General features: G+C 41.4%; 1 protein-coding gene across 23 annotated transcripts in view; it reads right to left on the bottom strand.

Annotated features, from left to right (window-relative positions):
- Nucleotides 1-25,440, bottom strand: part of LOC129859164 (histone-lysine N-methyltransferase 2C-like) — a 216,761-nt gene that overhangs the window by 54,242 nt on the left and 137,079 nt on the right. For all 23 annotated transcript variants that reach the window (XM_055928604.1, XM_055928584.1, XM_055928588.1 and 20 more), the window contains 7 exons: nt 23,831-23,995; nt 21,626-21,735; nt 16,630-16,707; nt 16,044-16,277; nt 9,412-9,540; nt 1,737-1,856; nt 1,465-1,592 (listed from right to left, as the gene is read on the bottom strand). In XM_055928604.1, coding sequence (XP_055784579.1) covers nt 1,465-1,592; nt 1,737-1,856; nt 9,412-9,540; nt 16,044-16,277; nt 16,630-16,707; nt 21,626-21,735; nt 23,831-23,995 — 964 coding nt within the window. The remainder of the gene's footprint in view (nt 1-1,464; nt 1,593-1,736; nt 1,857-9,411; nt 9,541-16,043; nt 16,278-16,629; nt 16,708-21,625; nt 21,736-23,830; nt 23,996-25,440) is intronic.

Raw genomic sequence — 25,440 nt, 5'->3', positions numbered from 1 at the left:
TGTAAACAATTGTTGGAAAAATTACTTGTGTAATCACAAAGTAGATGTCCTAACTGACTTGCCAAAACTATAGTTTGTTAACAAGAAATTTGTGGAGTGGTTGTAAAACTAGTTTTAATGACTCCAACCTAAGTGTATGTAAACTTCCGACATCAACTGTATCTAGATTTCTACTGTACAGTGACCAACTGGGATCTAATTTGACAGCAACATGGCAAGAGCTACATGCATGCATTCTCTAGAGAGAGGCCTAGTTACATAGAAGCTGAGAAACACACAACACCATATAAAGATGCAACCATATAAAATCAACTCATAGTTCCACAAAAATAGAAAGTTAACTCGAATCACTGATATAGCAACTAGAATCACTGATATAGCAACTCTTTATGTAAAAACCTTGTGGCTGTAGGAATCAATGTGTTGGATAGAATGTGATTCCAATATGAGAATTGCCCTAAACCTGTACAAAGCCATACAAATAAACAGACATGGGTAGACACAACCTCACAGAAAGCCTGAACTCAGTAGCGACACGTTGTACCGCTGGCTGAGCCGCTACGTGTTTAAGTCACTAGTGATTCCAACATGTCTAACGGCTCCAAAACTATCAATGTGACTGCTCCCTGCTGTGGTAAAACATTAAAAAGGCTAATGTGCCGGGTATTTAAATAATTGATTAAAGTCGTTCCTCTGGTGAGGACCTTTAAATAAAAATTTTAAGCGCGGCGTTCAAGAAAGCCCAAAGTGACAGCTGGTGCGCTTAACGCATGGCTGCTCCCCCGAACCCTGAGCATGCTGGGTCTTTTAAAGGTGTGGCGTGGCACAGAGGGGGCAACGTCTCTCCGAGAGGACTTACGCTTCAGGGATAATTTTTTTTATCATGAAGGTAATACATCTGAGAAGGGGGCAACATGCAACTTATGAAGTGCTGGTTGAAATGGGTGGTGAAATAAAGTTGCTACTGGTAAATGCTTGGAAGATGTCTTATCGAATATGCACTATTCTAATGTGGTACAAGAAGATGATTTGGGACAATTAGGCTAAGACGTATTTGCTAAAATAGATTTAAATTTGATCAGTATTGTTGCAGCAACATAATCATGCTGCAACAATTTTTAAGTTTAGTCCATAACGTTGCTTGATTGGTAGTTAGGCTACATGAAACGTGCAATACTGTTAATATAACTAACTGTGTTATTGCAAGTTTTCAGTTAATTTATGTAAAACATGAAGCTCATCTGCATTGCAGGAAATTCTCAGCAACAGAAGTATGATCAAATTAAGATCCTACATCTGTACAAAGACAGTCAATCACCTCAGTGTGATTAGGTGATTTTATGCATATTGAACCGGTGACCTTTTCCTATAAATCGATCAATAAGACAGAGTATGATAACAGAATCAAAATGAACATTTTAGACCAATACTGATATCATTAGTGTACATGTGACTGAAAGTCACCTGCAGGTAAGAAGGGAACTCCTCTTCCAATTTGGTTCTCTTTTTGCGGTATCTTTTCTTGACCTTCTCCAGACATTCAGACACCGGTGGGGTCTCCTCCGCTTGAGTACTCTCCGTCTTGTTCCACCCTGCAACACACAGACAGGAGGTCACAACCTCAAAGTAACAGTCAGGGAACCACCTTATTACCGGGTTAAGTGTTGGATTTGATAGTCTGCCTGGAGTGTCAGATGGGTGGGACTTGCACTTTAGAGACTATTCCATTTGCTTACCTTCCTCTTTGCACATTGGGTTCTCAGGTAACGATCCTGCTGAGTATTTCCTGGATAGGGATCGCTTGGCTTTCCCTTGTCCCGTCCTGCTTCTCTGGCGGACCATAAACCCTCCAATACCTAGCCGGGAGACAAGTGGGAGGGAGGAGATAAATGACAGCAATTTATGTCACCAGGGCCCTAATTATGTCAGACATTAGAGGAGGGTTTTTCAGTCCAATCCCTAGCATTAATCTTAATTACTCAGTGACCTATGAGCACAGAGCCTGAGGGGAGATGTGAGTGAGCGAGAGACTTTCACTCTGGTCAATACACAATGACAGAGTGCATGAGTGAGAGACCAAGTCGCTTGGGATAAATGCGTCTGCTAAATGGCATATTATTATATTATATATTAAAATGTGTGAGAGAGCAAACGTAAGAGAGTGAGTGTGTAAGAGTGTTTGGGGAATTCATCTCCTAGCCACTAGACCTGAGAGACTGAGTGTGAGAGAGAAAGAAGGGAGCATTTCGGGTAAGCCTATTTCTGGATAGCTTTGGTATTGAGAGAGAGAAGCCCCTATGGTCTGGAAGCAGACAAACAGAGCCTTCCAGCCTTCCTTAAGCTGCCTCAGAGCAAGAGAGGGGAGACTTGATGATTTATGTGCAGGGAAGAGAGAGGAAACAGCCGTTTGAATTCAGAGTTGCCAGGATACCGCCTCCTTATGAGAAGTCCAACTCAGAGCATTCAATGGATAACCAACTCTTGTCGTCTGTGCTAAATAAGAACACCAACATATGAGATTCTATTACCACCAGTAAGGCACCATACACTAGACTTAAAATAGCCAAATTACAAAACATACAACATCATATAGCCTAGCGGTTAAGAGCGATGGGCCAGTAACCAAAAGGTCGCTGTTTCAAACCCCCGAGATTACTAGATGAAAAATCTGTTGATGTGCCCTTGAGCAAGGCACTTATCCCTAATTGCTCCTGTAAGTCGCTCTGGATAAGAGTGTCTGCTAAATTACTAAAAGGTACATTTTAACACCATAGAAAAACTACTCTATTCTTGCAATGAACAACTTCATTAAACATTATTTAAGACAATTATCACATGAAAGAGGTTCACAATCAAGTAATAGCGCCACAGTATACCCCATAATAATAGCTTTGTAATCCACCTTAAATGACGCAGTAAAGATACCTTATTTGTGTGATACTGGTATGTTATTTGTGAGAATGTCTGCAGCCACTTGTCTCTGTTCACTAGAGCAGGGTGGGAAAAAAATGTCTCCACTGTGACAGTTCATAACAAGTGACCTGGCAAACAGGAGAGACACACCCCTTTCTCCACCTCTCCCCACCAGTTCTCCTTCCCTCCCGCCCCGTCAAACCCAGCTATTTGACATGGGCGAGAGCTTGTGGCTCTCTCTGGCATAGACATTCGAATACTGTACACACATTCATGCATGCATACACACGCTGCATTTTAACAGACAGCCCAATTCTGATATTTGTTCCACTAATTGGTCTTTTGACAGCTGTGAGGAGATCTGATTTGATTGGTAAAAAGACTAATTAGTGGAAGAAAATATCAGAACTGGGCTGTGTCTACTTCTCACACACTTGGGAATGTGCACAAACTTCCGACTTTAACTGTATAAACACACTGTCACGCCCTGGCCTTAGTATTATTTGTTTTCTTTATTATTTTAGTTAGGTCAGGGTGTGACATGGGTATGTGTGTGTTTGGGGGTATTTATATGGTAGAGGTGGTGTTGGTGGTAGTGTATGGGTTTGTGTTGAGTGTATGTATCTAGCTGTGTCTATGGGTGTGTAGTTTTCTAGGAAAGTCTATGGTTGCCTGAATGGGTTCTCAATTAGAGACAGCTGGTTTCGGTTGTCTCTAATTGGGAACCATATTTAAGGCTGCCATAGGCTTTAGCTGTTTGTGGGTCATTGTATATGTATGTGTCGACGTAAGTAGTTTGTGTGTGCACTTGCGTTTGAAGTTTCACGATCGTTTGTTGTTTTTGTTAGTGTTGTTTAAGTGTTTCGTGATCATCTTCGTCGTTGTAAATAAAGAAGATGTATTCATATCATGTTGCGCCTTGGTCCTCTCATTCATGTCAACACGATCGTGACACACACACACAAAGTTGAAGTCGGAAGTTTACATACACCTTAACCAAACACATTTAAACTCAGTTCTTCACAATTCCTGACATCTAATCCTAGTAAAAATTCCCTGTCTTAGGTCAGTTAGGATCAACACTTTATTTTAAGAATGTCAAATGTCAGAATAATAGTAGAGCGAATTATTTATTTCAGCTTTTATTTATTTCATCACATTCCCAGAGGGTCAGAAGTTTACATACACTCAATTCGTGTTGGGTAACATTGCCTTTAAATTGTTTAAGTTGGGTCAAATATTTCAGGTAGCCTTCCACAAGCTTCCCACAATAAGTTGGGTGAATTTTGGCCCATTCCTCCTGACAGAGCTGGTGTAACCGAGTCAGGTTTGTAGGCCTCCTTGCTCGCAGGTGCTTTTTCAGTTCTTCCCAAAAATGTTCGATAGGATTGAGGTCAGGGCTTTGTGATGGCCATTCCAATACCTTGACTTTGTTGTCCTTAAGCCATTTTCGCCACAACTTTGGAAGTATGCTTGCGATCATTGTCCATTTGGAAGACCCATTTGCGACCAAGCTTTAACTTACTGACTGATGTCTTGAGATGTTGCTTCAATATATCCACATCATTTTCTTTCCTCATGATGCCATCTATTTTGTGAAGTGAACCAGTCCCTCCTGCAGCAAAGCACCCCCACACAACATGATGCTGCCACCCCCGTGCTTCACGGTTGAGATGGTGTTTTTTGGGCTTGCAAGCCTCCGCCTTTTTCCTCCCAACATAATGATGGTCATTATGGCCAAACAGTTTTATTTTTTGTTTCATCAGACCAGAGGACATTTCTCCAAAAGTACGATCTTTGTCCCCATGTGCAGTTGCAAACCATAGTCTGGCTTTTTTATGGCAGTTTTGGAACAGTGGCTTCTTCCTTGCGGAGCGGCCTTTCAGGCTATGTCGATATAGGACTTATTTTACTGTGGATATAGATACTTTTGTACGGGTTTCCTCAAGTATCTTCACAACGTCCTTTACTGTTGTTCTGGGATCGATTTGCACTTTTCGCACCAAAGTACGGTCATCTCTAGGAGACAGAACACGTCTCCTTCCTGAGCGGTATGATGGCTGCGTGGTCCCATGGCGTTTATACTTGCGTACTATTGTTTGTACAGATGAACATGGTACCTTAAGGCGTTTGGAAGTTGCTCCCAAGGATGAACCAGACTTGTTTTTCTGATGTCTTGGCTGATTTCTTTTGATTTTCCCATGATGTCAAGCAAAGAGGCACTGAGTTTGAAGGCAGGCCTTGAAATACATCCACAGGTACACCTCCAATTGACTCAAATGATGTCAATTAGCCTATCAGAAGCTTCTAAAGCCATGACATAATTTTCTGGAATATTCCGAGCTGTTTAATGGCACAGTCAACTTAGTGTATGTAAACTTCTGACCCACTGGATTTATGATACAGTGAATTATAAGTGAAATAATCTGTCTGCAAACAATTGTTGGAAAAATGACTTGTGTCATGCACAAAGCAAATGTCCTAACCGACTTGCCAAAACTATAGTTTGTTAACAAGAAATTTGTGGAGTGGTTGAAAAACAAGTTTTAATGACCCCAACCTAAGTGTTTCTAAACTTCCGACTTCAAGAATTTCCAGGTGTTTTTTCAGTAGGACATTATTCGTTTGAGTATATATATATATATATATATATATATCTGTATATTAGTCAATGTTACTTTTTCAGAGGACTCTTCCACATTTAGTGGGAGAGCTTCAAAGGGCCAATTCACAGTTGAAGCTATAAAGAGGACACCCCACCTCTGTTTCGGTAAAAAAACTGAGGGATGGGTCTGGAGAATCAACCACTCTCAAATTCATAGACAGATATGGATGTAAGGATTGACCATCCATGATAGAACATTTTTCGTTTTAACAATGTTTTGAGGCTATAGTGTGTTTACAATTACCATATTTACAAAAATTGGAGTAAAACAATCTTACATTTTGGATTCTGCTGGGGTGTGTCAGCTCATGAGGCATTTAAAAGTTATATTCTTCACGAATCCATGGACATACATAACATTTTTAAGTCCAAAAATGTATGTATTAACTCCATATTACATGTTTAAAGTGGAACTGACAGCGTTTTAACTACTTTGCAGATAGGAAACAGAATCATAATATCAGTCAAAAATATCAAATTCCCAGTTTATGCTACAAAACCAACTTCATGAGGTTTTAAAATAGGTTATATTTGACTCAACATTCCATGATGTACACTACAGTATTGTTGCAATCACTAACACAGACAGGCTGCTGCCTACATACAGACTTGAAATCATTGGCCACCATAATAAATGGATCACTAGTCACTGTAATAATGTTTACACATCTTGCATTACTCATCTCATATGTATATACTGTATTTTATACCATCTATTGCATCTTGCCTATGCCGCTCTGTAATTGCTCATCCATATATTTATATGTTTATATTCCTATTCCATTCGTTAGATGTGTGTGTATTAGGTAGTTGTTGTAGAAATGTTAGATGACATGTTAAATATTGCCGCACTGTCGGAACTAGAAGCACAAGTATTTCACATCACTCGCAATAACATCTGCATGTGACCAATAACATCTGCTAACCATGTGTATGTGACCAATAACATCTGCTAACCATGTGTATGTGACCAAAAACATCTGCTAACCATGTGTATGTGACCAATAACATTTGCTAACCATGTGTATGTGACCAATAACATTTGCTAACCATGTGTATGTGACCAATAACATTTGCTAACCATGAGTATGTGACCAAAAATATTTGATTTGGCAGAATAGATGGATGCAGTTCAATGCATGATTAAAATAATTCACCAATACATTTCTTGATAGTCCATAAAATATTGCTATCAGCTGGCTCGGTACATTGTTTGCAGCCTCCATTCGGGATGCACAGTTTCAATGACTCAATATTTTGGACAAAAACAGACAAATGTTACTAAGGCTATGGTAGCGTATCTATTTATGTAGCAAGCTAAAAACACAGAGCCTAACGTTATCTAGATAGCTACGCTAGCTAGATGCTAGGAGGACGTCATATCAATGGAGGAGTGGGTGAGTAACTGACTTTTCCTCCTTGTATAATTTTTTTGTGTGGCTACACAGCTAGAGATGCATGTGTCATTTGGTTAGCTAGCAAGAAATGTGAATCGCTTTGCTAGCTATCTATGCTGAACGACGGTTATCCAGTTAGCATATCTTGAGTTTGCAAATTCACTCTGGCTAGCTATCTAATCCGATTTCAGAGCACTTGACTGAGTGTGCCAGAGCGCAGAATAACCGTGCAAGACCCACTGAATATGACCGGTGTCAGTAAACGTAGGCAAAAAAAGTAATAAGTTAGTTGAACGCTCTAGATAACATGTAAACAGCCTAATCAGATCTGCTACGGCAAGTAAAATGGCCAGAGTGAAGTGTTCTCTCATTTAGCTAGCAAGCGAGCCAACTTTGCCAGTAAGCTTGGGTACTTGGTTGGGACAACGCATGCATTGGCAGGCAAGCTGCAGAAGGACAAGCAGGCTGTTCTCCATTGTTCATCAGTGCAACTTTCACAACTAGCTGAAACATTTTGAGAGGGTTTATTTAACGTTCCTTCATTAGATTTTATCTCATCTTGCTCTGGCTAGCTTTAGTTGTTTGATCTTGTTGATGTACATATAGGGAAAGACAGCCTACCTTTTTATGGTTGTTTAATCAATAGGACTGTAAAGTTCCCAAATGTAAGAGGACTATCGCGGTATTTAGCTGCATATTTGCAGAAATCCAAAAAAGGGTATTTTGTGGCTTTTGCCAAATGCGTTCTAATGATCTAAAGTTGCGCTGTTGCTACTGTCTGTAAACACACAGTCCAGTTCAAAGTGAATTTTGGAAAATGGCTTGTTTGCATATACCCCTACTGTTCCTCTGATTGGCTATGGCGTACCAGTCTGCGTAGACCCCGGTCCTGGACGAGACAGATGCATCTCTGCATCTCCCATCAGTCCGCTCCCTCCCTCTGCATCTCCCATAAGTCCGCTCCCTCCCTCCTTCTGCATCTCCCATAAGTCCGCTCCCTCCCTCCCTCTGCATCTCCCATACGTCTGCTCCCCCCTCCCTCTGCATCTCCCATAAGTCCGCTCCCTCCCTCCTTCTGCATCTCCCATAAGTCCGCTCCCTCCCTCCCTCTGCATCTCCCATACGTCTGCTCCCCCCTCCCTCTGCATCTCCCATACGTCTGCTCCCCCCTCCCTCTGCATCTCCCATACGTCTGCTTCCCCCTTCCTCTGCATCTCCCATATGTCTGCATCTCCCATAAGTCTGCTCCCTCCCTCTGCATCTCCCAAAAGTCCGCTCCCTCCCTCTGCATCTCCCAAAAGTCCGCTCCCTCCCTCTGCATCTCCCAAAAGTCCGCTCCCTCCCTCTGCATCTCCCAAAAGTCCGCTCCCTCCCTCCCTCTGCATCTCCCATAAGTCTGCTCCCTCCCTCCCTCTGCATCTCCCATAAGTCTGCTCCCTCCCTCCCTCTGCATCTCCCATAAGTCTGCTCCCCCCCTCCCTCCCTCTGCATCTCCCATAAGTCTGCTCCCTCCCTCCCTCCCTCCCTCCCTCTGCATCTCCCATAAGTCTGCTCCCTCCCTCCCTCTGCATCTCCCATAAGTCTGCTCCCCCCTCCCTCTGCATCTCCCATAAGTCTGCTCCCCCCTCCCTCTGCATCTCCCATAAGTCTGCTCCCCCCTCCCTCTGCATCTCCCATAAGTCTGCTCCCCCCTCCCTATGCATCTCCCATAAGTCTGCTCCCTTCCTCTGCATCTCCCATAAGTCTGCTCCCTCCCTCCCTCTGCATCTCCCATAAGTCTGCTCCCTCCCTCCCTCTGCATCTCCCATAAGTCTGCTCCCCCCTCCCTCTGCATCTCCCATAAGTCTGCTCTCCCCTCCCTCTGCATCTCCCATAAGTCTGCTCCCCCCTCCCTCTGCATCTCCCATAAGTCTGCTCCCCCTCCCTCTGCATCTCCCATAAGTCTGCTCCCCCCTCCCTCTGCATCTCCCATAAGTCTGCTCCCCCCTCCCTCTGCATCTCCCATAAGTCTGCTCCCCCCTCCCTCTGCATCTCCCATAAGTCTGCTCCCTCCCTCTGCATCCCCCTCTCCTCCTACCACCATCATCCACCACTCTCCTTCCCTCTCGCTCTCCCCCTGTCCATTCATCCCCATCAACATCCTATCTTCTCTTTTCTCCCAATGGGGCTAAACATAAGATGTTCCTAAGAGCTGCTGTAAGATACGTTTCATCTTGTCCGATCTGAACCTCAACCCATAGGAGTTCAGAGACAAAACTGATCCAGGGTCTGTGCTGACCTATGGAAGGGGACCCTTCCATGCGCATGTGTCCCTGACACTTTAATGATGCCTTATATGTACTGTTTTTCAGACAGTATTTGCTGTGCTGTCTCAGAGCCAAAATACACATTTCTGTTCTAAACTCAAACAGACAAAGTTTTGAATGTTAAACTTACCGGGCCGGTAAGGTCTCCTCTTCCTTTTCTTGTTGCCGTCGGCGCCCTCGGCCCCCTTGGCGTCGTCGTCGACAGGCTCCCGTTCCAGACTGGAGTCCGACTTCAAGTCACAGTCCATCAGGAGGTCCCCTTTTGGAATGGAACACAACCAAAACCATGTCACTAAAACCAGGACACAGACCATGAAGACGTTCATTAGGACACGCAACAGAAAACACTTTTTGCAATGGTAAACTAAAATGAGAATTTCTTGATAATCCCTCTATTTCTCCCATTTGGTTCTTGATGAACATGACCCAGCCCTGCACATACCCATGATCCACAAAACCCTCAATGCATCTTTGATGGGAGGTCTGCCATCTTGGTGGGCCTGGTGTCAGAGTAAGACCTCTGGATGAGGAGCCACATCAGTACATTAGTGTTGGAATTTCAAATTAACCACTTAAACTATTTTAGGAGATAACTATCTTAGAGATAACCCTTTTAACACTTTAGTATTTCTCAGATTACAAATGCCAACAGCATCTCCAGGATTAATAAGGATCGGACCCTTTTTTTCAATCTTCGCCTAAAATGACATACCCAAATCTAACTGCCTGTAGCTTAGGACCTGAAGCAAGGATATGCATATTCTTGGTACCATTTGAAAGGAAACACTTTGAAGTTTATGGAAATTTGAAATTAATTTAGGAGAATATAATAGATCTGGTAAAAGATAATACAAAAAAATACTTTGTAAAGCGTTTTCTATATACTTTTTTGTCCCATCATCTTTCAAATACAAGAGAAACGCCATCATATAATACTGCAGCTTAGACGGAGTTTATATTTTGGCCAGTAGATGGCAGCAGTGTGTGTGCAAAGTTTCAGATTGATCCAGTGAAGCATTGCAATACTGGACAATATTTTGTATCAAATCTGCCCAAATGTGCCGAATTGGTCAATTGATACATTTTCAAGTAAATAACTATTGAGAACATACAAAAACGATATGGTAATACAACATAAGTTTACACACTCCCAGGAATGTCATAAATTATTTATCATTAGCTTATACACTAACTTTCACACATCTAGATGGCAGGGTGGGGTGGGTGTGGAGCCAGAGACAGCAGGGGTTCAAACTGTAGAACCCAGTTCCTACATTTGAATATAAAAATAGATTTGATCAAACAAAACGATGCTACATTTTATCTCTGGGACCCTCAGGATTTACTGAATAAGATTACTGAATATAAGTACATTATTTACCGTGAGGTGAATGTATCACACCAGTTGCTGTGATAAGTGTTTTGTTGTTGTGCACTCTCCTCAAACAAAAGCATGGTATTCACTGTAATAGCTACTGTAAATTGAACAGTGCAGTTAGATTAACAAGAATTTAAGCTTTCGGCCCATATGTCAATCTAATCACATTAGCGCACGTTAGCTCAACCGTCCCGGTATAGGGACACTGATCCCGTAGAGGTTTTAATGATTGATATATATCCTTTACATACAGTGGTTGCTCCACTAAAAGTTTTGTGATTGTGCTGCAGGACTTAGTCATTTGTGGTTTAGTACGGTACCCTGCGTCACCACTTCATTGCTCCAGACCAGCGCAAGGGGGAGTTAGAGCACTGATTATGCTTTTGGGTCCTACTGTTTCTCTAACTGACAATGAATGGGCGACATAAACCTAAATAGGAACTGATAATTGTGCACAACTTCAGTATTAATTACTAAAACTGTTGTTACACTAAGGTTTTTTTAGGATTATTTCGCTCTTACTGTAGTACTGTAACCCACTCCCGACTGGTCACGGTGTACAGCGCCTGAGTGGCACAACGGTCTAAGACACTGCATAGCCGTACAAGCTGTGTTGCTACAGATGCTGGTTCAATACCCCTGCCGGCCTCGACTGGGAGACCTATGAGATGACTGTAGGTTTTTGGTTCCGCTCCCTCTAAAAACAGAAATAATTCTAAATAACAAACAAGGCTTTATTTGAAAACAAAATCTACAAAAGCCCCTTGGATATTCTCACAGATATATTATTAACCCTGTTATTAGCAGAACAATATACATTGGTCAAATTGGTCATGGCTCCTGAGTGGCGCACAATGGGATTGCCTTGCCGTTTTCCAGCTGTATCCACTGAAAGCACGCAAGGTTCAAGGCACGAGGGCAGGGGGCATGGGATGGGCCACAGAGCCACGCACAGAAGATGGACCTAGCCCATGGGGGAGGGGGGTGGACCCCCATCCCACCACACTGGGTAACACAGAGCAACACTTTAAGGGGCATTGCACTAATAATGGCGCTGACTAGGGAAACGTTCCCGTTGTTCTTAGTGCCAGTCTGCATGTTCAAACTAAAAATATATAACTAGTAATGGCATCTTTATGCTTTCGTTAAATAAAATAATGATAAAAATACTCTTTCAAAATGCAGATGTGTATTTAGTTATGGATCCATAACGAATTACTATGGGAATAAATATCACTGAATTACAGAAATATTGGAACAAAGTTGTCTAATGAACGTAAACAAATTGTTGCTGACTGGAAAATACTCTTTCAAACACACAGTCACATTGTACAGCGCCATTATGGCTATTAGCAGGTAGCTTATCGTCAAATGTATTTCTTAGTTAGGTTGGCTGTATCACAACTGGCCGTGATTGCAACCAATTTCAGTTTAATGCACCAGAAAAGACAAAACAAATAATACAACAAAAAGTACTATTAGGAATCACATCCGATCGTGATTGGGGGTCCCATAGGGTGGCGCATAATTGTCCCAGCGTTTCTCTCCCTCTAAAAACATAAATAATTGTTTTGGCCTTTACAAATATTATTTTGGCCTTTAGTCAGATACAATCGCTCACTTTTGTTTTTTTGAAAACAAAATAACCTCCAAAATATCATTATATATTATCAAGTTGATGGCACAGTCATATAGCTAGCACCTACATAAAGCTGAGTGACTCACTCATTCATAGCTTTGGATCAAAATAATCAAGTACCAATATTCTTTCTGATAGTCTTAATAAAGAAATGTTTTGGTTATCCTGACCTGGAAACCATGTACAGTATGATAATAGCCATTTATGGGCTATTAGCAGGACAATATACATTTACCAACACCTCTCTGTATTTTGATACTTTGTGAATGGGGGCTACCGAGTGGATGGGGGCTCCCAAGTGGATGGGGGCTCCCTCAGTGCAAAATGCGTTGCTAAAGATGCAGGTTCGATACCCATGCCGGCCGCCACCATGAGACCCATGAGGCGGCTTTCGGTTTTAATTTAGAATCATCCAATCCTCTATATGTAGTTATTGGCAGAGAGTCACGTCATATTTATTGCTATACTGTAGGCCTACCGTAGGCAACATGTGTCTCACTAGTGTTGAGTAATGTGCTGTAGGTCTTATATATTTAAAGAGCATATTGAAGTTAGAAGCAATAGGATTTGAAGCAATTACCTACAACTATTTTAGCACCGTTTTGCGCTGCTCTGAAACAAGCATGGGGACTGGTCTTGATAAATCAATTAGATTTTTATTTTCACTGAATCTCCATTTGGGTATTGGTTAGACTACAATTATACAATTAGGGTGTAGAAATGTTATGCTCTTAGTGTAACCTTTATTTAACTAGTCAGTTAACTTCTTATGGCTGCAGGGGCAGTATTGAGTAGCTTGGATGAAAGATGCACAGAGGTGCCCAGAGTAAACGGCCTGCTCCTCAGTCATAGTTGCTAATATATGCATATTATTATTAGTATTGGATAAAAAACACTCTGAAGTTTCTAAAACGGTTTGAATTATGTCTGTGAGTATAACAGAACTCATATGGCAGGCAAAAACCTGAGAAAAATCCAAACAGGAAGTGGAAATTCTGAGGCTGGTCATTTTCAACGAAGATCCTATTGAAATCACAGCGAGATGTGGATGAGTTTGCACTTCCTACGGCTTCCACAAGATGTCAACAGTCTGTAGAACCTTGTCTGATGCCTCTATTGTGAAGGGGGGCCGAATGAGAGGGGAATTAGTCAGGTCTGCCATGACCTGACCATTCTTTGACCATGCGCGTTCACATGAGAAGGAGCTCTGTTCCATCGCTCATCTGAAGTCAATGTAATTCTCCGGTTGGAACGTTATTCAAGATGTATGTTAAAACATTCTAAAGATTGATTCAATACATCGTTTGACATGTTTCTACGGACTGTTACGGAACTTTGGACATTTCGTCAGGTTTTAGTGAACGCGCTTCCCTGATGTTGGATTTGTTACCAGACACGCTACAAAAATAGCTATTTGGACATAAATGATGGACATTACCGAAAAAAACTAACATTTCTTGTGGAAGTGGGAGTCCTGGGAGTGCATTCCGATGAAGATCAGCAAAGGTAAGTGAAGATTTATAATGCTTTTTATGAGTTTTGTTGACTGCACAATTTGGCAGGTAACTATATGGCTTGCTTTTGTGGCTGAACGCTGTTTTCAGATTATTGAATATTGTGTTTTGCCGTAAAGCTTTTTGAAATCTGACACAGCGGTTGCATTAAGAACAAGTGTATCTTTAATTCTATGTAAAACATGTATCTTTCATCAAAGTTTATGATGAGTATTTCTGTTATGTGACGTGGCTCTGCAATTTCTCAGGATATTTTGGAGGCATTTCTGAACATGGCGCCAATGTAAACGGAGGTTTTTGGATATAAATATGAACTTAATCGAACAAGACATATATGTATTGTGTAACATGAAGTCCTGTGAGTGTCATCTGATGAAGATCAAAGGTTAGTGATTAATTTTATCTCTATTTGTGCTTTTTGTGACTCCTCTCTTTAGCTGGAAAAATGGCTGAAATTTTCTGTGAGTTGGTGGTGACCTAACATAATCGTTTGTGCTGCTTTCGCTGAAAAGCCCATTTGAAATCGGACACTTGTGGGATTAACAAGATTACCTTTAAAATGGTATGAGATACATGTATGTTTGAGGAATTTGAATTATGAGATTTCTGTTGTTTGAATTTGGCGCCCTGCACTTTCACTGGCTGTTGTCATATCGATCCCATTAACGGGATTGCAGCCATAAGAAGTTTTAAGAACAAATTCTTATTTACAAAGACAGCCTATTCCTTCCTCCCCATCGGGGAATTGAACCCAGGTCTCCCTCACGACACAGGGATTCTTTAGCTAAATAGCCCAGTACGTAGCCTACTCCCGACCGTGACGTTGTACAGCGCCATATTTTCCGTTCCATTCTAACGGAAACCCAGAGGGTTTTTCGCTTTTCTTGGAATAGAAACACCATAATATTAATGAAATTAAGCAACATTTCTTAAAAATTAGTCCCTTATACTATGTTCTTACAAAAAAGGTTTTAAATTCTCTAGAACAGCCACTATTGAAGGCCATCAAATGCTTCTCAAAGATGCCCTCTGGTGGTCACATTAGCACTAACTAGCATTAATGGTATCAGGGGTTGGCAATTAAATAACGTGCAATAGATTTTGCAGTACGGTACAACTTTTAAAGGACAAATCACTGTATGGGACATGCACAAATGTATGCATGATTAGTCTAAGGCAGACTTTTTCGTTCATATTTCACATTTTTCTAAATGCCATGAGGTGGTACATCTACAGTGGTTGGCTATAACACCTACCGACATAACAAAATAGTTCCTAGTACCTGATCACAACCATAGTACAACCATAGTTCATGGTAAATACTGAGATATACTTCTTCACACTTCAAAACAAGGTTAATGTAATTTATCTATATTTATTTGCATTGTCATAAACCTGTGTACAGTCATGGCAACATTATAACATAGTTTTTTGTGATTTGTAAAGCAGCCACTGAAAAGCTCCCTCTCGGCATTGGCTTGAAAATGTGCCCGCTGCGTGAGTTAAATATAGAGGACCAAATATAGAGTGAGCGGGAAAGGGTTAATTTCTCATCATTAGCCCTTGCTTGCACTGAGAGCCAGGTTCTGATGGATGGGCTGGGGATTAATTCAGTTAGCCCCGGCCAGCTTCCTCTCATCACCAAAATGCCAATTGAGGTATAATTTGCTGACTGCTGTTTTCAAAAGCCTTTCTTCTCTCTCCAAGTCATATTCATTATATGCCTGCCTGCCTGCCCTCATTCCCCCCCCCCCCCCCCCCCCCCATCTCCTTCCTCCTCCGTTTCCCTCCTCTTTCCGACAAATCGGTTCCAGTGCAAACGTCAAGCATTACTTATGCTTTTGCCTTTACGTTTTCTGTGCATCTAAATCTTGAGATGAAGGGAACATTGCTTCCTGGCAAACATCTGCCTTTCCTTTTGACCGTTCTGATTAAATGGAAACAAGGGAAGGATGTATGCAGATCCCCTCCTGTGTCATACCAAGTCAATTTGGCTGAATTTTCTATCCTTAGAAAATAGCCCAGATATTCCGGTCCTGGCCAATGTGGAAGAGAAAACCTAAGCTTTACATCCAAATTCAAATATAATTATCTACAAAAAAAAAAACTTGAACAAACCTCTATTATTATTATTTTTTACTTTGTAACTTTTTAGCTGAGGATGGAGCCCCCAGACTCCTCAAGGTGGGATACCCCCAGCCAACCCCTAGTAAACAACTAGAAGTCTTTACCTCGGCGGTCGTCCATGTACCCGTCCCCGTCCCGGGACAGCTCTGAGTAGTGGGGGTACGGTGGGGTCTGGAGCACAGCCACGCTGTTCTGGTTGATGATCTTCAGCTTGAGCTTGGGTTTGGGCCGCCTGTTCTGCCCTCGGCGGGTTGAGGAGGGCACTGCCAGGCTCTCCAGCTGGCACAGGCCAGACTCAGTCAGACACACCCCATCCTGGGTGTATGTCTTCTGTATGTCTGAAGGTATGGAGGAGGGGTTCATTAATCAATCTACCAAGCCTGTTTACAAGTATGAAATGTAGCTCTCGAGGACTACCCCGTGTTGTGAACACACGTTTGTTTGTTGTACTAGACAGATACAAAGAGCAATACTCATGAGTGATGATTCACTTTTCCCTGCAGCCTCCCACGTACATGTCTGTGACCATCTTGTTTACAAATACTGAAAAACTTGTGTCCACATAACGTGGATATTACGTTAGCGAGTCCAACACTCAACGAGCGAGAACATTTAAAGAAAGTAATGATTCATTTGAGTCACACCACTTGATAAACGGCACTGTGATTTATCAGGGTAGTGCTGTTTTACCTGGCTCTCTCGTTGTAGACACAATCTGGGCCACCATCGGGGCCTCGCAGCCGTCAGATAGGAGGGCCTCCACTTTGCCTGAATGACAAATATGCAAAATGTCAAAGGATTTGGAGGATTTAGATTTCAGTGCATTGAAGTCATATACAGCAGTAATATGGAGATGAAACAAATAAATGCATCAAACAGCAACCACTGGATTTCACCGCTGCCACCAAATGTAAAGAATACTTACTTACATTTTTTATGTAAGTAAAAAATGTAAGTTTTTTTACTTAAATTAATAATTTAATTCTATTAATTCATTTTATTATTTAAATAAAACTACCTCCCTCCCTTTTTCCATCACTCCCTCTATTTTCTCGGAGGTAAAATCTGTCCCCAATTTCAAGAATTATCCGATAGAATGAGTGAGTGAACAGGCTGCAGCTTGATTTTAAAATCTAGCCATCTGCTGTTGTAATTTGGTTGAGGCTGGTCCCCTTAACAAAAAAAGAGGATGACTTTGGGCTAATTGAGTGGAGCTGGATGTGTTCATTGAGAAGAGCTTGGTAACACTGTACACTACATTTAAGACCTTACCCATAGGATATACAACTAAGCTGTGTTTGAATACCCATACTAACATACTGTATACTAAAAGCGTAATGAGTACATACACAATACTATTAGTTCATTTTAGTATACTGTAAACAAACGTTATACTTTCAGTTGAGTGTACTAGCTCTTCGCCTGTTTACCGGAAATTGATGCTGTTGCTATGCAACTTGTTGTTAGCATAAACTGGCTCGTGGGAAGTGACAAATTTCTCTTAAAGGACCAGGCAACAAATAATATAATAATAATCAATAATTTTGCTCTTTTTTTTAGCCATCTTACATATAAAACCTTAATTGTTAATCAAAAATGGTGAATAATTCACCATAGTTTAATGAGAAGGGTGTGCTTGAAAGGATGCATATACAGTTGAAGTCGGAAGTTAACATACACTTAGGTTGGAGTCATCAAAACTAGTTTTTCAACCACTCCATAAATTAATTGTTTAACAAACTATAGTTTTAGCAAGTCGGATAAGAAATCTACTTTGTGCATGACAAGTAATTTTTCCAACAATTGTTTACAGATTATTTCACTTATAATTCACTGTATCACAGTTCCAGTGGGTCAGAAGTTTACATACACTAAGTTGACTGTACCTTTAAACAGCTTGGAAAATTCCAGATAATGCAGCCATGGCTTTAGAAGCTTCTGATAGGCTAATTGACATCATTTGAGTCAATTGGAGGTGTAGCTGTGGATGTATTTCAAGGCCTACCTTCAAACTCAGTGCCTCTTTACTTGACATCATGGGAAACTCAAAGAAATCAGCCAAGACCTCAGAAAAAGAATTGTAGGCCTCCACAAGTCTGGTTCATCCTTGGGAGCAATTTCCAAATGCCTGAAGGTACCACGTTCATCTGTACAAACAATAGTACGCAAGTAAACACCATGGGACCACGCAGCCGTCATACCGCTCAGGAATGAGACGCGTACTGTCTCCTAGAGATGAATGTACTGTGGTGCGAAAAGTGCAAATCAATCCCAGAACAACAGCAAAGGACCTTGTGAAGATGCTGAAGGAAACAGGTACAAAAGTATCTATATCCACAGTAAAACGAGTCCTATATCGACATAACCTAAAAGGCCAGTCAGCAAGGAAGAAGCCACTGCTCCAAAATCGCCATAAAAAAAGCCAGACTTCAGTTTGCAACTGCACATGGGGACAAAGATCGTACTTTTTGGAGAAATGTCCTCTGGTCTGATGAAACAAAAATAGAACTGTTTGTCAATAATGACCATCGTTATGTTTGGAGGAAAAAGAGGGAGGCTTGAAAGCTGAAGAACACCATTCCAACCGGGAAGCACGGGGGTGGCAGCATCATGTTGTGGGGGTGCTTTGCTGCAGGAGGGACTGGTGCACTTCACAAAATAAATGGCATCATGAGGGAGGAAAATTATGTGGATATATTGAAGCAACATCTCAAGACAACAGTCTGGAAGTTAAAGCGTTATCGTAAATGGGCCTTCCAAATGGACAATGACCCCAAGCATACTTCCAAAGTTGTGGCAAAATGGCTTAAGGGAAACAAAGTCAAGGTATTGGAGTGGCCATCACAAAGCCCTGACCTCAATCCTATAGAACATTTGTGGGCAGAACTGAAAAAGCGTGTGCGATCAAGGAGGCCTACAAACCTGACTCAGTTACACCAGCGCTGTCAGGAGGAATGGGCCAAAAATCCACCCAACTTATTGTGGGAAGCTTGTGGAAGGCTACCCGAAACGTTTGACCCAAGTTAAACAATTTAAAGGCAATGCTACCAAATACTAATTGAGTGTATGTAAACTTCTGACCCACTGGGAATGTGATGAAAGAAATAGAAGCTGAAATAAATAATTCGCTATTATTATTCTGACATTTCACATTCTTAAAATAAAGTGGTGATCCTAACTGACCTAAGACAGGGAATTTTTACTAGGATTAAACATCAGGAATTGTGAAGAAGAGTTTAAATGCATTTGGCTAAGGTGTATGTAAACTTCCGACTTCAACTGTAACTCTGCACTGTTGGGTTATATTGGAGAGAGTCTCAGTCTTAAATCGTTTTCCACACACAGTCCGTGCCTTTCTTTTTCATGCTAGTGAGGGCCGAGAATCTATTCTCACATAGGTACATGGTTGCAAAGGGCATCAGTGTCTTAACAGCACGATTTGCCAAGGCAAGAAACTCTGAGCGCAGCCTAATCCAGATATCTGGCAGTGGTTTCTGATTAAATTCAATTTTCACAGAACCCCTTGTTGCAATTTCGATGAGACTCTCTTGTTCAGATATTACTAAGTAGAGTGGAAGCAGGGCATGAAAGGGATAACGAATCCAGCTGTTTGTGTCATCCGTACCTGCATAATTGTTCACTCAGGTGCTTCGCTATATCACATTTGACATTGTACGTAAGTTTGAGTTCGTTTGCACACCAAAAAATTGTACAACGATGGAAAGACCTGTGTGTTGTCCTTGTTAATTCAGACAGAGAAGAGCTCCAACTTCTTAATCATAGCCTCAAGTTTGGCACGCACATTGAATATAGTTGGAAAGTCCCGTAATCCTAGATTCAGATCATTCAGGCGAGAAAAAACATCACCCAGATAGGCCAGTCGTGTGAGAAACTCTTCATCATGCAAGCGGTCAGTAAAAATGATGGTCATTAAAGAAAACTTTAAGCTCGTCTCTCAAGTAAAAAAAAAAAAACGTGCCAATACTTTGCCCCTTGATAACCAGTGCATTTCTGTATATTGTAAAAGCGTTACATGGTCGCTGCCCATATCATTGCTTAATGCAGAAAATACACGAGAGTTCAGGGTCCTTGCTTTAACATAGTTAACCATTTTCACTGTAGTGTCCAAAACGTCTATCAAGCTATCAGGCATTCCCTTGGCAGCAAGAGCCTCTCGGTGGATACTGCAGTATACCCAAGTGGCATCGGGAGCAACTACTTGCACGCACGTTACCACTCCACTATGTCTCCCTGTCATGGCTTTTGCACCATTAGTACAGATACCCACACATCTTGACCACCAAAGTCCATTTGATGTCACAATGCTGTCCAGTACTTAAAAATATCCTCTCATGTTGTCCTGGTTTCCAGTGGTTTGCAGAAGAGGATGTCTTCCTTAATTGACCCCCCATAAACATAACGGACATACACCAGGAGCTGTGCCAGGTCTGTTGACTCATCCAGCTGTAACGCATAGAATTCACGGGCTTGTATGCAAAGCAGTAATTGTTTCAAACCATCTCCTGCCATGTCACTGATGCGTCGTGAAACAGTGTTGTTTGATGAAGGAATTGTCTGTATAGTTTTTTTGGCCTTTTCCCCCAGCATTGTCCCAGCTATATCCGCGGCAGCAGGAATAATTAAGTCCTCCACAATAGAATAGTGGTATTTTGGGCCTTTTCCCCCAGCATTGTCTTAGCCTTATCCGCAGCAGCAAGAATAATTAAGTCCTCCACAAATAGTACGGAGCTTGCTTGCCCTAGCCACTAGGTAGCTCACCATATAAGACACTTATAGCCCCTTATTAATGGTTTCTGTTGCTTTTATACATGTCTTACTACTCAAAAGTCATCTTAATTCTCACTCCAAAAACCCCCGTGGCTTATTTTTCAAATGGTCATGTTTCATTTCTAAATGTCTGCGCAAGAGTGAAGGTTTCCTGCAAGAGAGTAACGGTTAATGTGATTGGATGTTAATTATTTGACTAGGCTACCTGTATTTGACATTGTGTTATTTTGCTGAACACTAGATGGTTGAAATGTATTCATGGCAGTGAAACGAGGCTACTCAGGCAAGAAAAAAACATCACCCAGATGTATAGCGCCGTTGGAAAATCTAAATGGACTGTTTGAAAATGTGAATCACATTTTTATTTGGCGTACCCCCGACAGCATTGCGCGTACCCCAGTTTGGGAATAGTCGAGTTAAAGCAATGAATTTGTATCCTCTCTCGTCTGACTTTAGCTGCATATTTAACTCCATTTTCTTCAAATCTGAAAATGTTGCGGCCACGCCCATTCTCAGTAGAATTGCATTATGAGCGGAAATAGTGTCCACTGCACTGCTTGTATACTTTGTTTTTTGGCAAATGTCGTACGTCATCCAGGAACTTTTGGTATACTAACTATATTCATACTACGACCAATAAACATACTACTCAATTTACAACAGAAATAGTATGGTTAGTGCGGTTAGTATGAGTATTCGAACGCAGGTCTAGTTACTACAACTTGTCATGATGCAAAGGGGTATATTTACAGCTACTTTCCACCAAATCGGCTGCCGTTAATTTGATGAAGACTAGTGCACACTTTATATAGCTATCACCATACACCTATTGTAAGGTATTGGCCTCATAATCATACACATAGCATTCACCGTGTGTGGGCTAGGTCTGGAGTCTTACCCTGTGAAGGCAGAGCGTGCATTCGACACATGGTGCAGTCAAAGCCATCATCCGCTGCATTCTCCACCTCCTCATCTGTGTCCAGGCCCTGGCAGCAGGCGTGGATCCACCTGACATGGGAAGGAGAGGACGATTAGATACATTTACAAATGCACTTTATACGTGCAATTTCATGTCTATGTACACTACCGGTCAAAAGTTTGGACACACTTACTCATTCAAGGGTTTTTATTTATTTGTACTATTTGTACTTTGTAGAATAATAGTGAAGACATCAAAACCACAAAATAACACATATGGAATCATGTAGTATCCAAACATGTATATTTCAGATTCTTCAAAATAGCCACCCTTTGCCTTGACAGCTTTGCACTCTCTTGGCATTCTCTCAACCAGCTTCATGAGGTTGTCACCTAGAATGTATTTCAATTAACAGGTGTGCTTTCTTAATTTGTGGAATTTCTTTCCTTAATGCGTTTGAGCCAATCAGTTGTGTTGTGACAAGGTAGAGGGGTATACAGTGGGGAGAACAAGTATTTGATACACTGCTGATTTTGCAGGTTTTCCTACTTACAAAGCATGTAGAGGTCTGTAATTGTTTTATCATAGGTACACTTCAACTGTGAGAGACGGAATCAAAAAGAAATTATCAAGAAAATCACATTGTATGATTTTTAAGTAATTAATTTTCCTCTTTCGCTATACCCAAAGAGGGCCACGTCATGACAACCTGCTGCAGAGGATAAGTTCATTAGAGTTACCACCCTCAGAAATTGCAGCCCAAATAAATGCTTCAGAGTTCAAGTAACAGACACATCTCAACATCAACTGTTAAGAGGAGACTGTGTGAATCAGGCCTTCATGGTCAAATTGCTGCAAAGAAACCACTTCTAAAGGACACGAATAAGAAGAAGAGACTTGCTTGGGTCAAGAAACAGGAGCAATGGATATTAGACCGGTGGAAATGTGTCCTTTGGTCTGGAGTCAAAATTGGAGATTTTTGGATCCAACCTACGTGTGTGACGCGGTGTGGGTGAACGGATGATCTATGCATGTGTATTCCTCATCGTAAAGCATGTAGGAGGTGGTGCTATGGTGTGGGGGTGCTCTGCTGGTGACACTGTCAGTGATTTATTTAGAATTCAAGGCACTCTAAACCAGCATGGTGACCACAGCATTCTACAGCGATACGCCATCCCATCTGGTTTGGGCTTAGTGGGACAATCGTTTGTTTTTCGACAGGACAATGACCCAACGCACCTCCAGGCTGTGTAAGGGCTATTTGACCAAGAAGGAGAGTGATGTAGTGCTGCATCAGATGACCTGGCATCCACAATCCCCCAACCTCCACCAAATTGAGATGGTTTGGGATGAGTCGGACCGCAGAGAGAAGTTAAAGCAGCCAACAAGTGCTCAGCATGTGGGAACTCCTTCAATACTGTTGGAAAAGCAATCCAGGTGAAGCTGGTTGAGAGAATGCCAAGAGTGTGCAAAGCTGTCTTCAAGGCAAAGGGTGACTACTTTGAAGAATCTCAAATATAAAATTTATTTTGATTTGTTTAACACTTGATTCCATGTGTTATGTTTTCCATGTGTTAGTTTTGATGTCTTCACTATTATTTTACAATGTTGAAAATAGTAAAAATAAAGAAAAACCCTTGAATGAATAGGTGTCCAAACTTTTCACTGGTATTATAAGTATTCACACCCGAGTAAATACTTTGCAGAAGCATTTTTTTAAAACACTTTTTTTGGTTACTACATGATTTTTTGTGTGTTATTTCATAGTTTTGATGTCTTCACTATTATTCCACAATGTAGAAAAAGTAAAAATAAAGAAAAACCCTTGAACGAGTAGGTGTTCTAAAACCTTTGACCGGTAGTGTATATGTCATGCAATTTGAACATATACAAGTGTAAATACAGAGAGAGACAGGTGCACATAGACACATAAACAAGCACTTAGCTACGCACTCACACAGACTCCGATACGCATTAACCCGTTTGCTACAGCAATGATATGTTCGTCCCATCAAGCCTTACGATGAGTAAATGACACCGTAGTAAGATCTTTGGACTGTTTCCTTTGTCAAGCTGGACGCTGGCTGCCAACATGCCATATCTACACAGTGTTGTCAGGTCCTAGTGTCACCCAATCATTCTCAGCTGGCGCATGGCCTGGCAGAGAGAGAGAACGTTGCTCACCTGTCACACTGGCGGCACTGCACGATGAGCTCGTCCTCACAGTAGCTGCGCATGCACATCGGGCATGATGCCAGGCTGGCACAGGGGCCGCACTGGGTGTAGTTGTTCTGCCAGTCACACCTCATGCCGGGGGAGGTGGCACCACACTGGGTACAGGAGACACACCTATGGCAGGTGAGAGAGAGGGTGGCATGAGTGGGCGATGTCAAGCAGGGGTGAAACACACATACAATCGCAGCGACTCCAGCATATCTAGCACACCTCCCATCACAGAGAGTCCAAAGATAATGCACTTGTATCACACACATACAGTGCCTTTAGAAAGTATTCACACCCCTTGACTTATTCCACATTTTGTTGTGACAGCCTGAATTCAAAATGGATTGAATAGATGTTTTTGCTCACCCATCTACATACAGTACAATACCCAATAATGACAAAGTGAAGACACGTTTTTAGAATTGTTTGGAAATGTATTGAAAATGAAATACCTCATAAACATAAGTATTCACACCCGAGTCAATCCTTTGTAGAAGCACCGATCACAGATTTGAGTCGTTTTGGGTATGTTTGTATCAGCTTTGCAAATTTGGATTGGGGGATTTTGTCCCATTCTTCTTTGCAGATTTTCTCATGTGCTGTTAAATTTGATGGGGAGTGGCGGTGAATAGCAACCTTCATGTCTTACCACAGATTTTCAAATGGGACTTGGGCATTCTTGTTCTGAAGCTATTCCAGTGTTGCTTTGGCTGTATGCTTGGGGTCATTGTCCTGTTGAAACTAGAGGTCGACCGATTATGATTTTTCAACGCCGATACCGGTTATTGGAGGACCAAAAAAAGCCGATACCAATTAATCGGACGATTTTTATTTATAAATTTGTAATAATGACAATTACAGCTATACTGAATGAACACTTATAATTTAACTTAATACATCAATAAAATCTATTTAGTCTCAAATAAATAATGAAACATGTTCAATTTGGTTTAAATAATGCAAAAACAAAGTGTTGGAGAAGAAAGTAAAAGTGCAATATGTGCCAGGTAAGAAAGCTAACGTTTAAGTTCCTTGCTCAGAACAGGAGAACATATGAAAGCTGGTGGTTCCTTTTAACATGAGTCTTCAATATTCCCAGGTAAGACGTTTTAGGTTGTAGTTATAGGAATTATAGGACTATTTCTCTCTATACCATTTCTATTTCATATACCTTTGACTATTGGATGTTCTTATAGGCACTTTAGTATTGCCAGCCTAATCTCGGGAGTTGATAGTCTTGAAGTCATAAACAGCGTAATACTTGAAGCTCAGCGAAGAGCTGCTGGCAAATGCAGGAAAGTGCTGTTTGAATGAATGCTTACGAGCATTCTGCTGCCTACAACTGCTCAGTCAGACTGCTCTATCAAACATCAAATCATAGACTTAATTATAATATAATAACACACAGAAATGCGAGCCTTAGGTCATTAATATGGTCAAATCCGGAAACTATCATTTTGAAAACAAAACGTTTATTCTTTCAGTGAAATACGGAACCGTTACGTATTTTATCTAACGTGTGGCATCCCTAAGTCTAAATATTGCTGTTACATTGCACAACCTTCAATGTT

The sequence above is a fragment of the Salvelinus fontinalis genome, chromosome 7 (assembly GCF_029448725.1).
Source record: "Salvelinus fontinalis isolate EN_2023a chromosome 7, ASM2944872v1, whole genome shotgun sequence".
Lineage (NCBI taxonomy): Eukaryota > Metazoa > Chordata > Actinopteri > Salmoniformes > Salmonidae > Salvelinus > Salvelinus fontinalis.
This window is presented reverse-complemented; position numbering and strand designations above follow the sequence as displayed.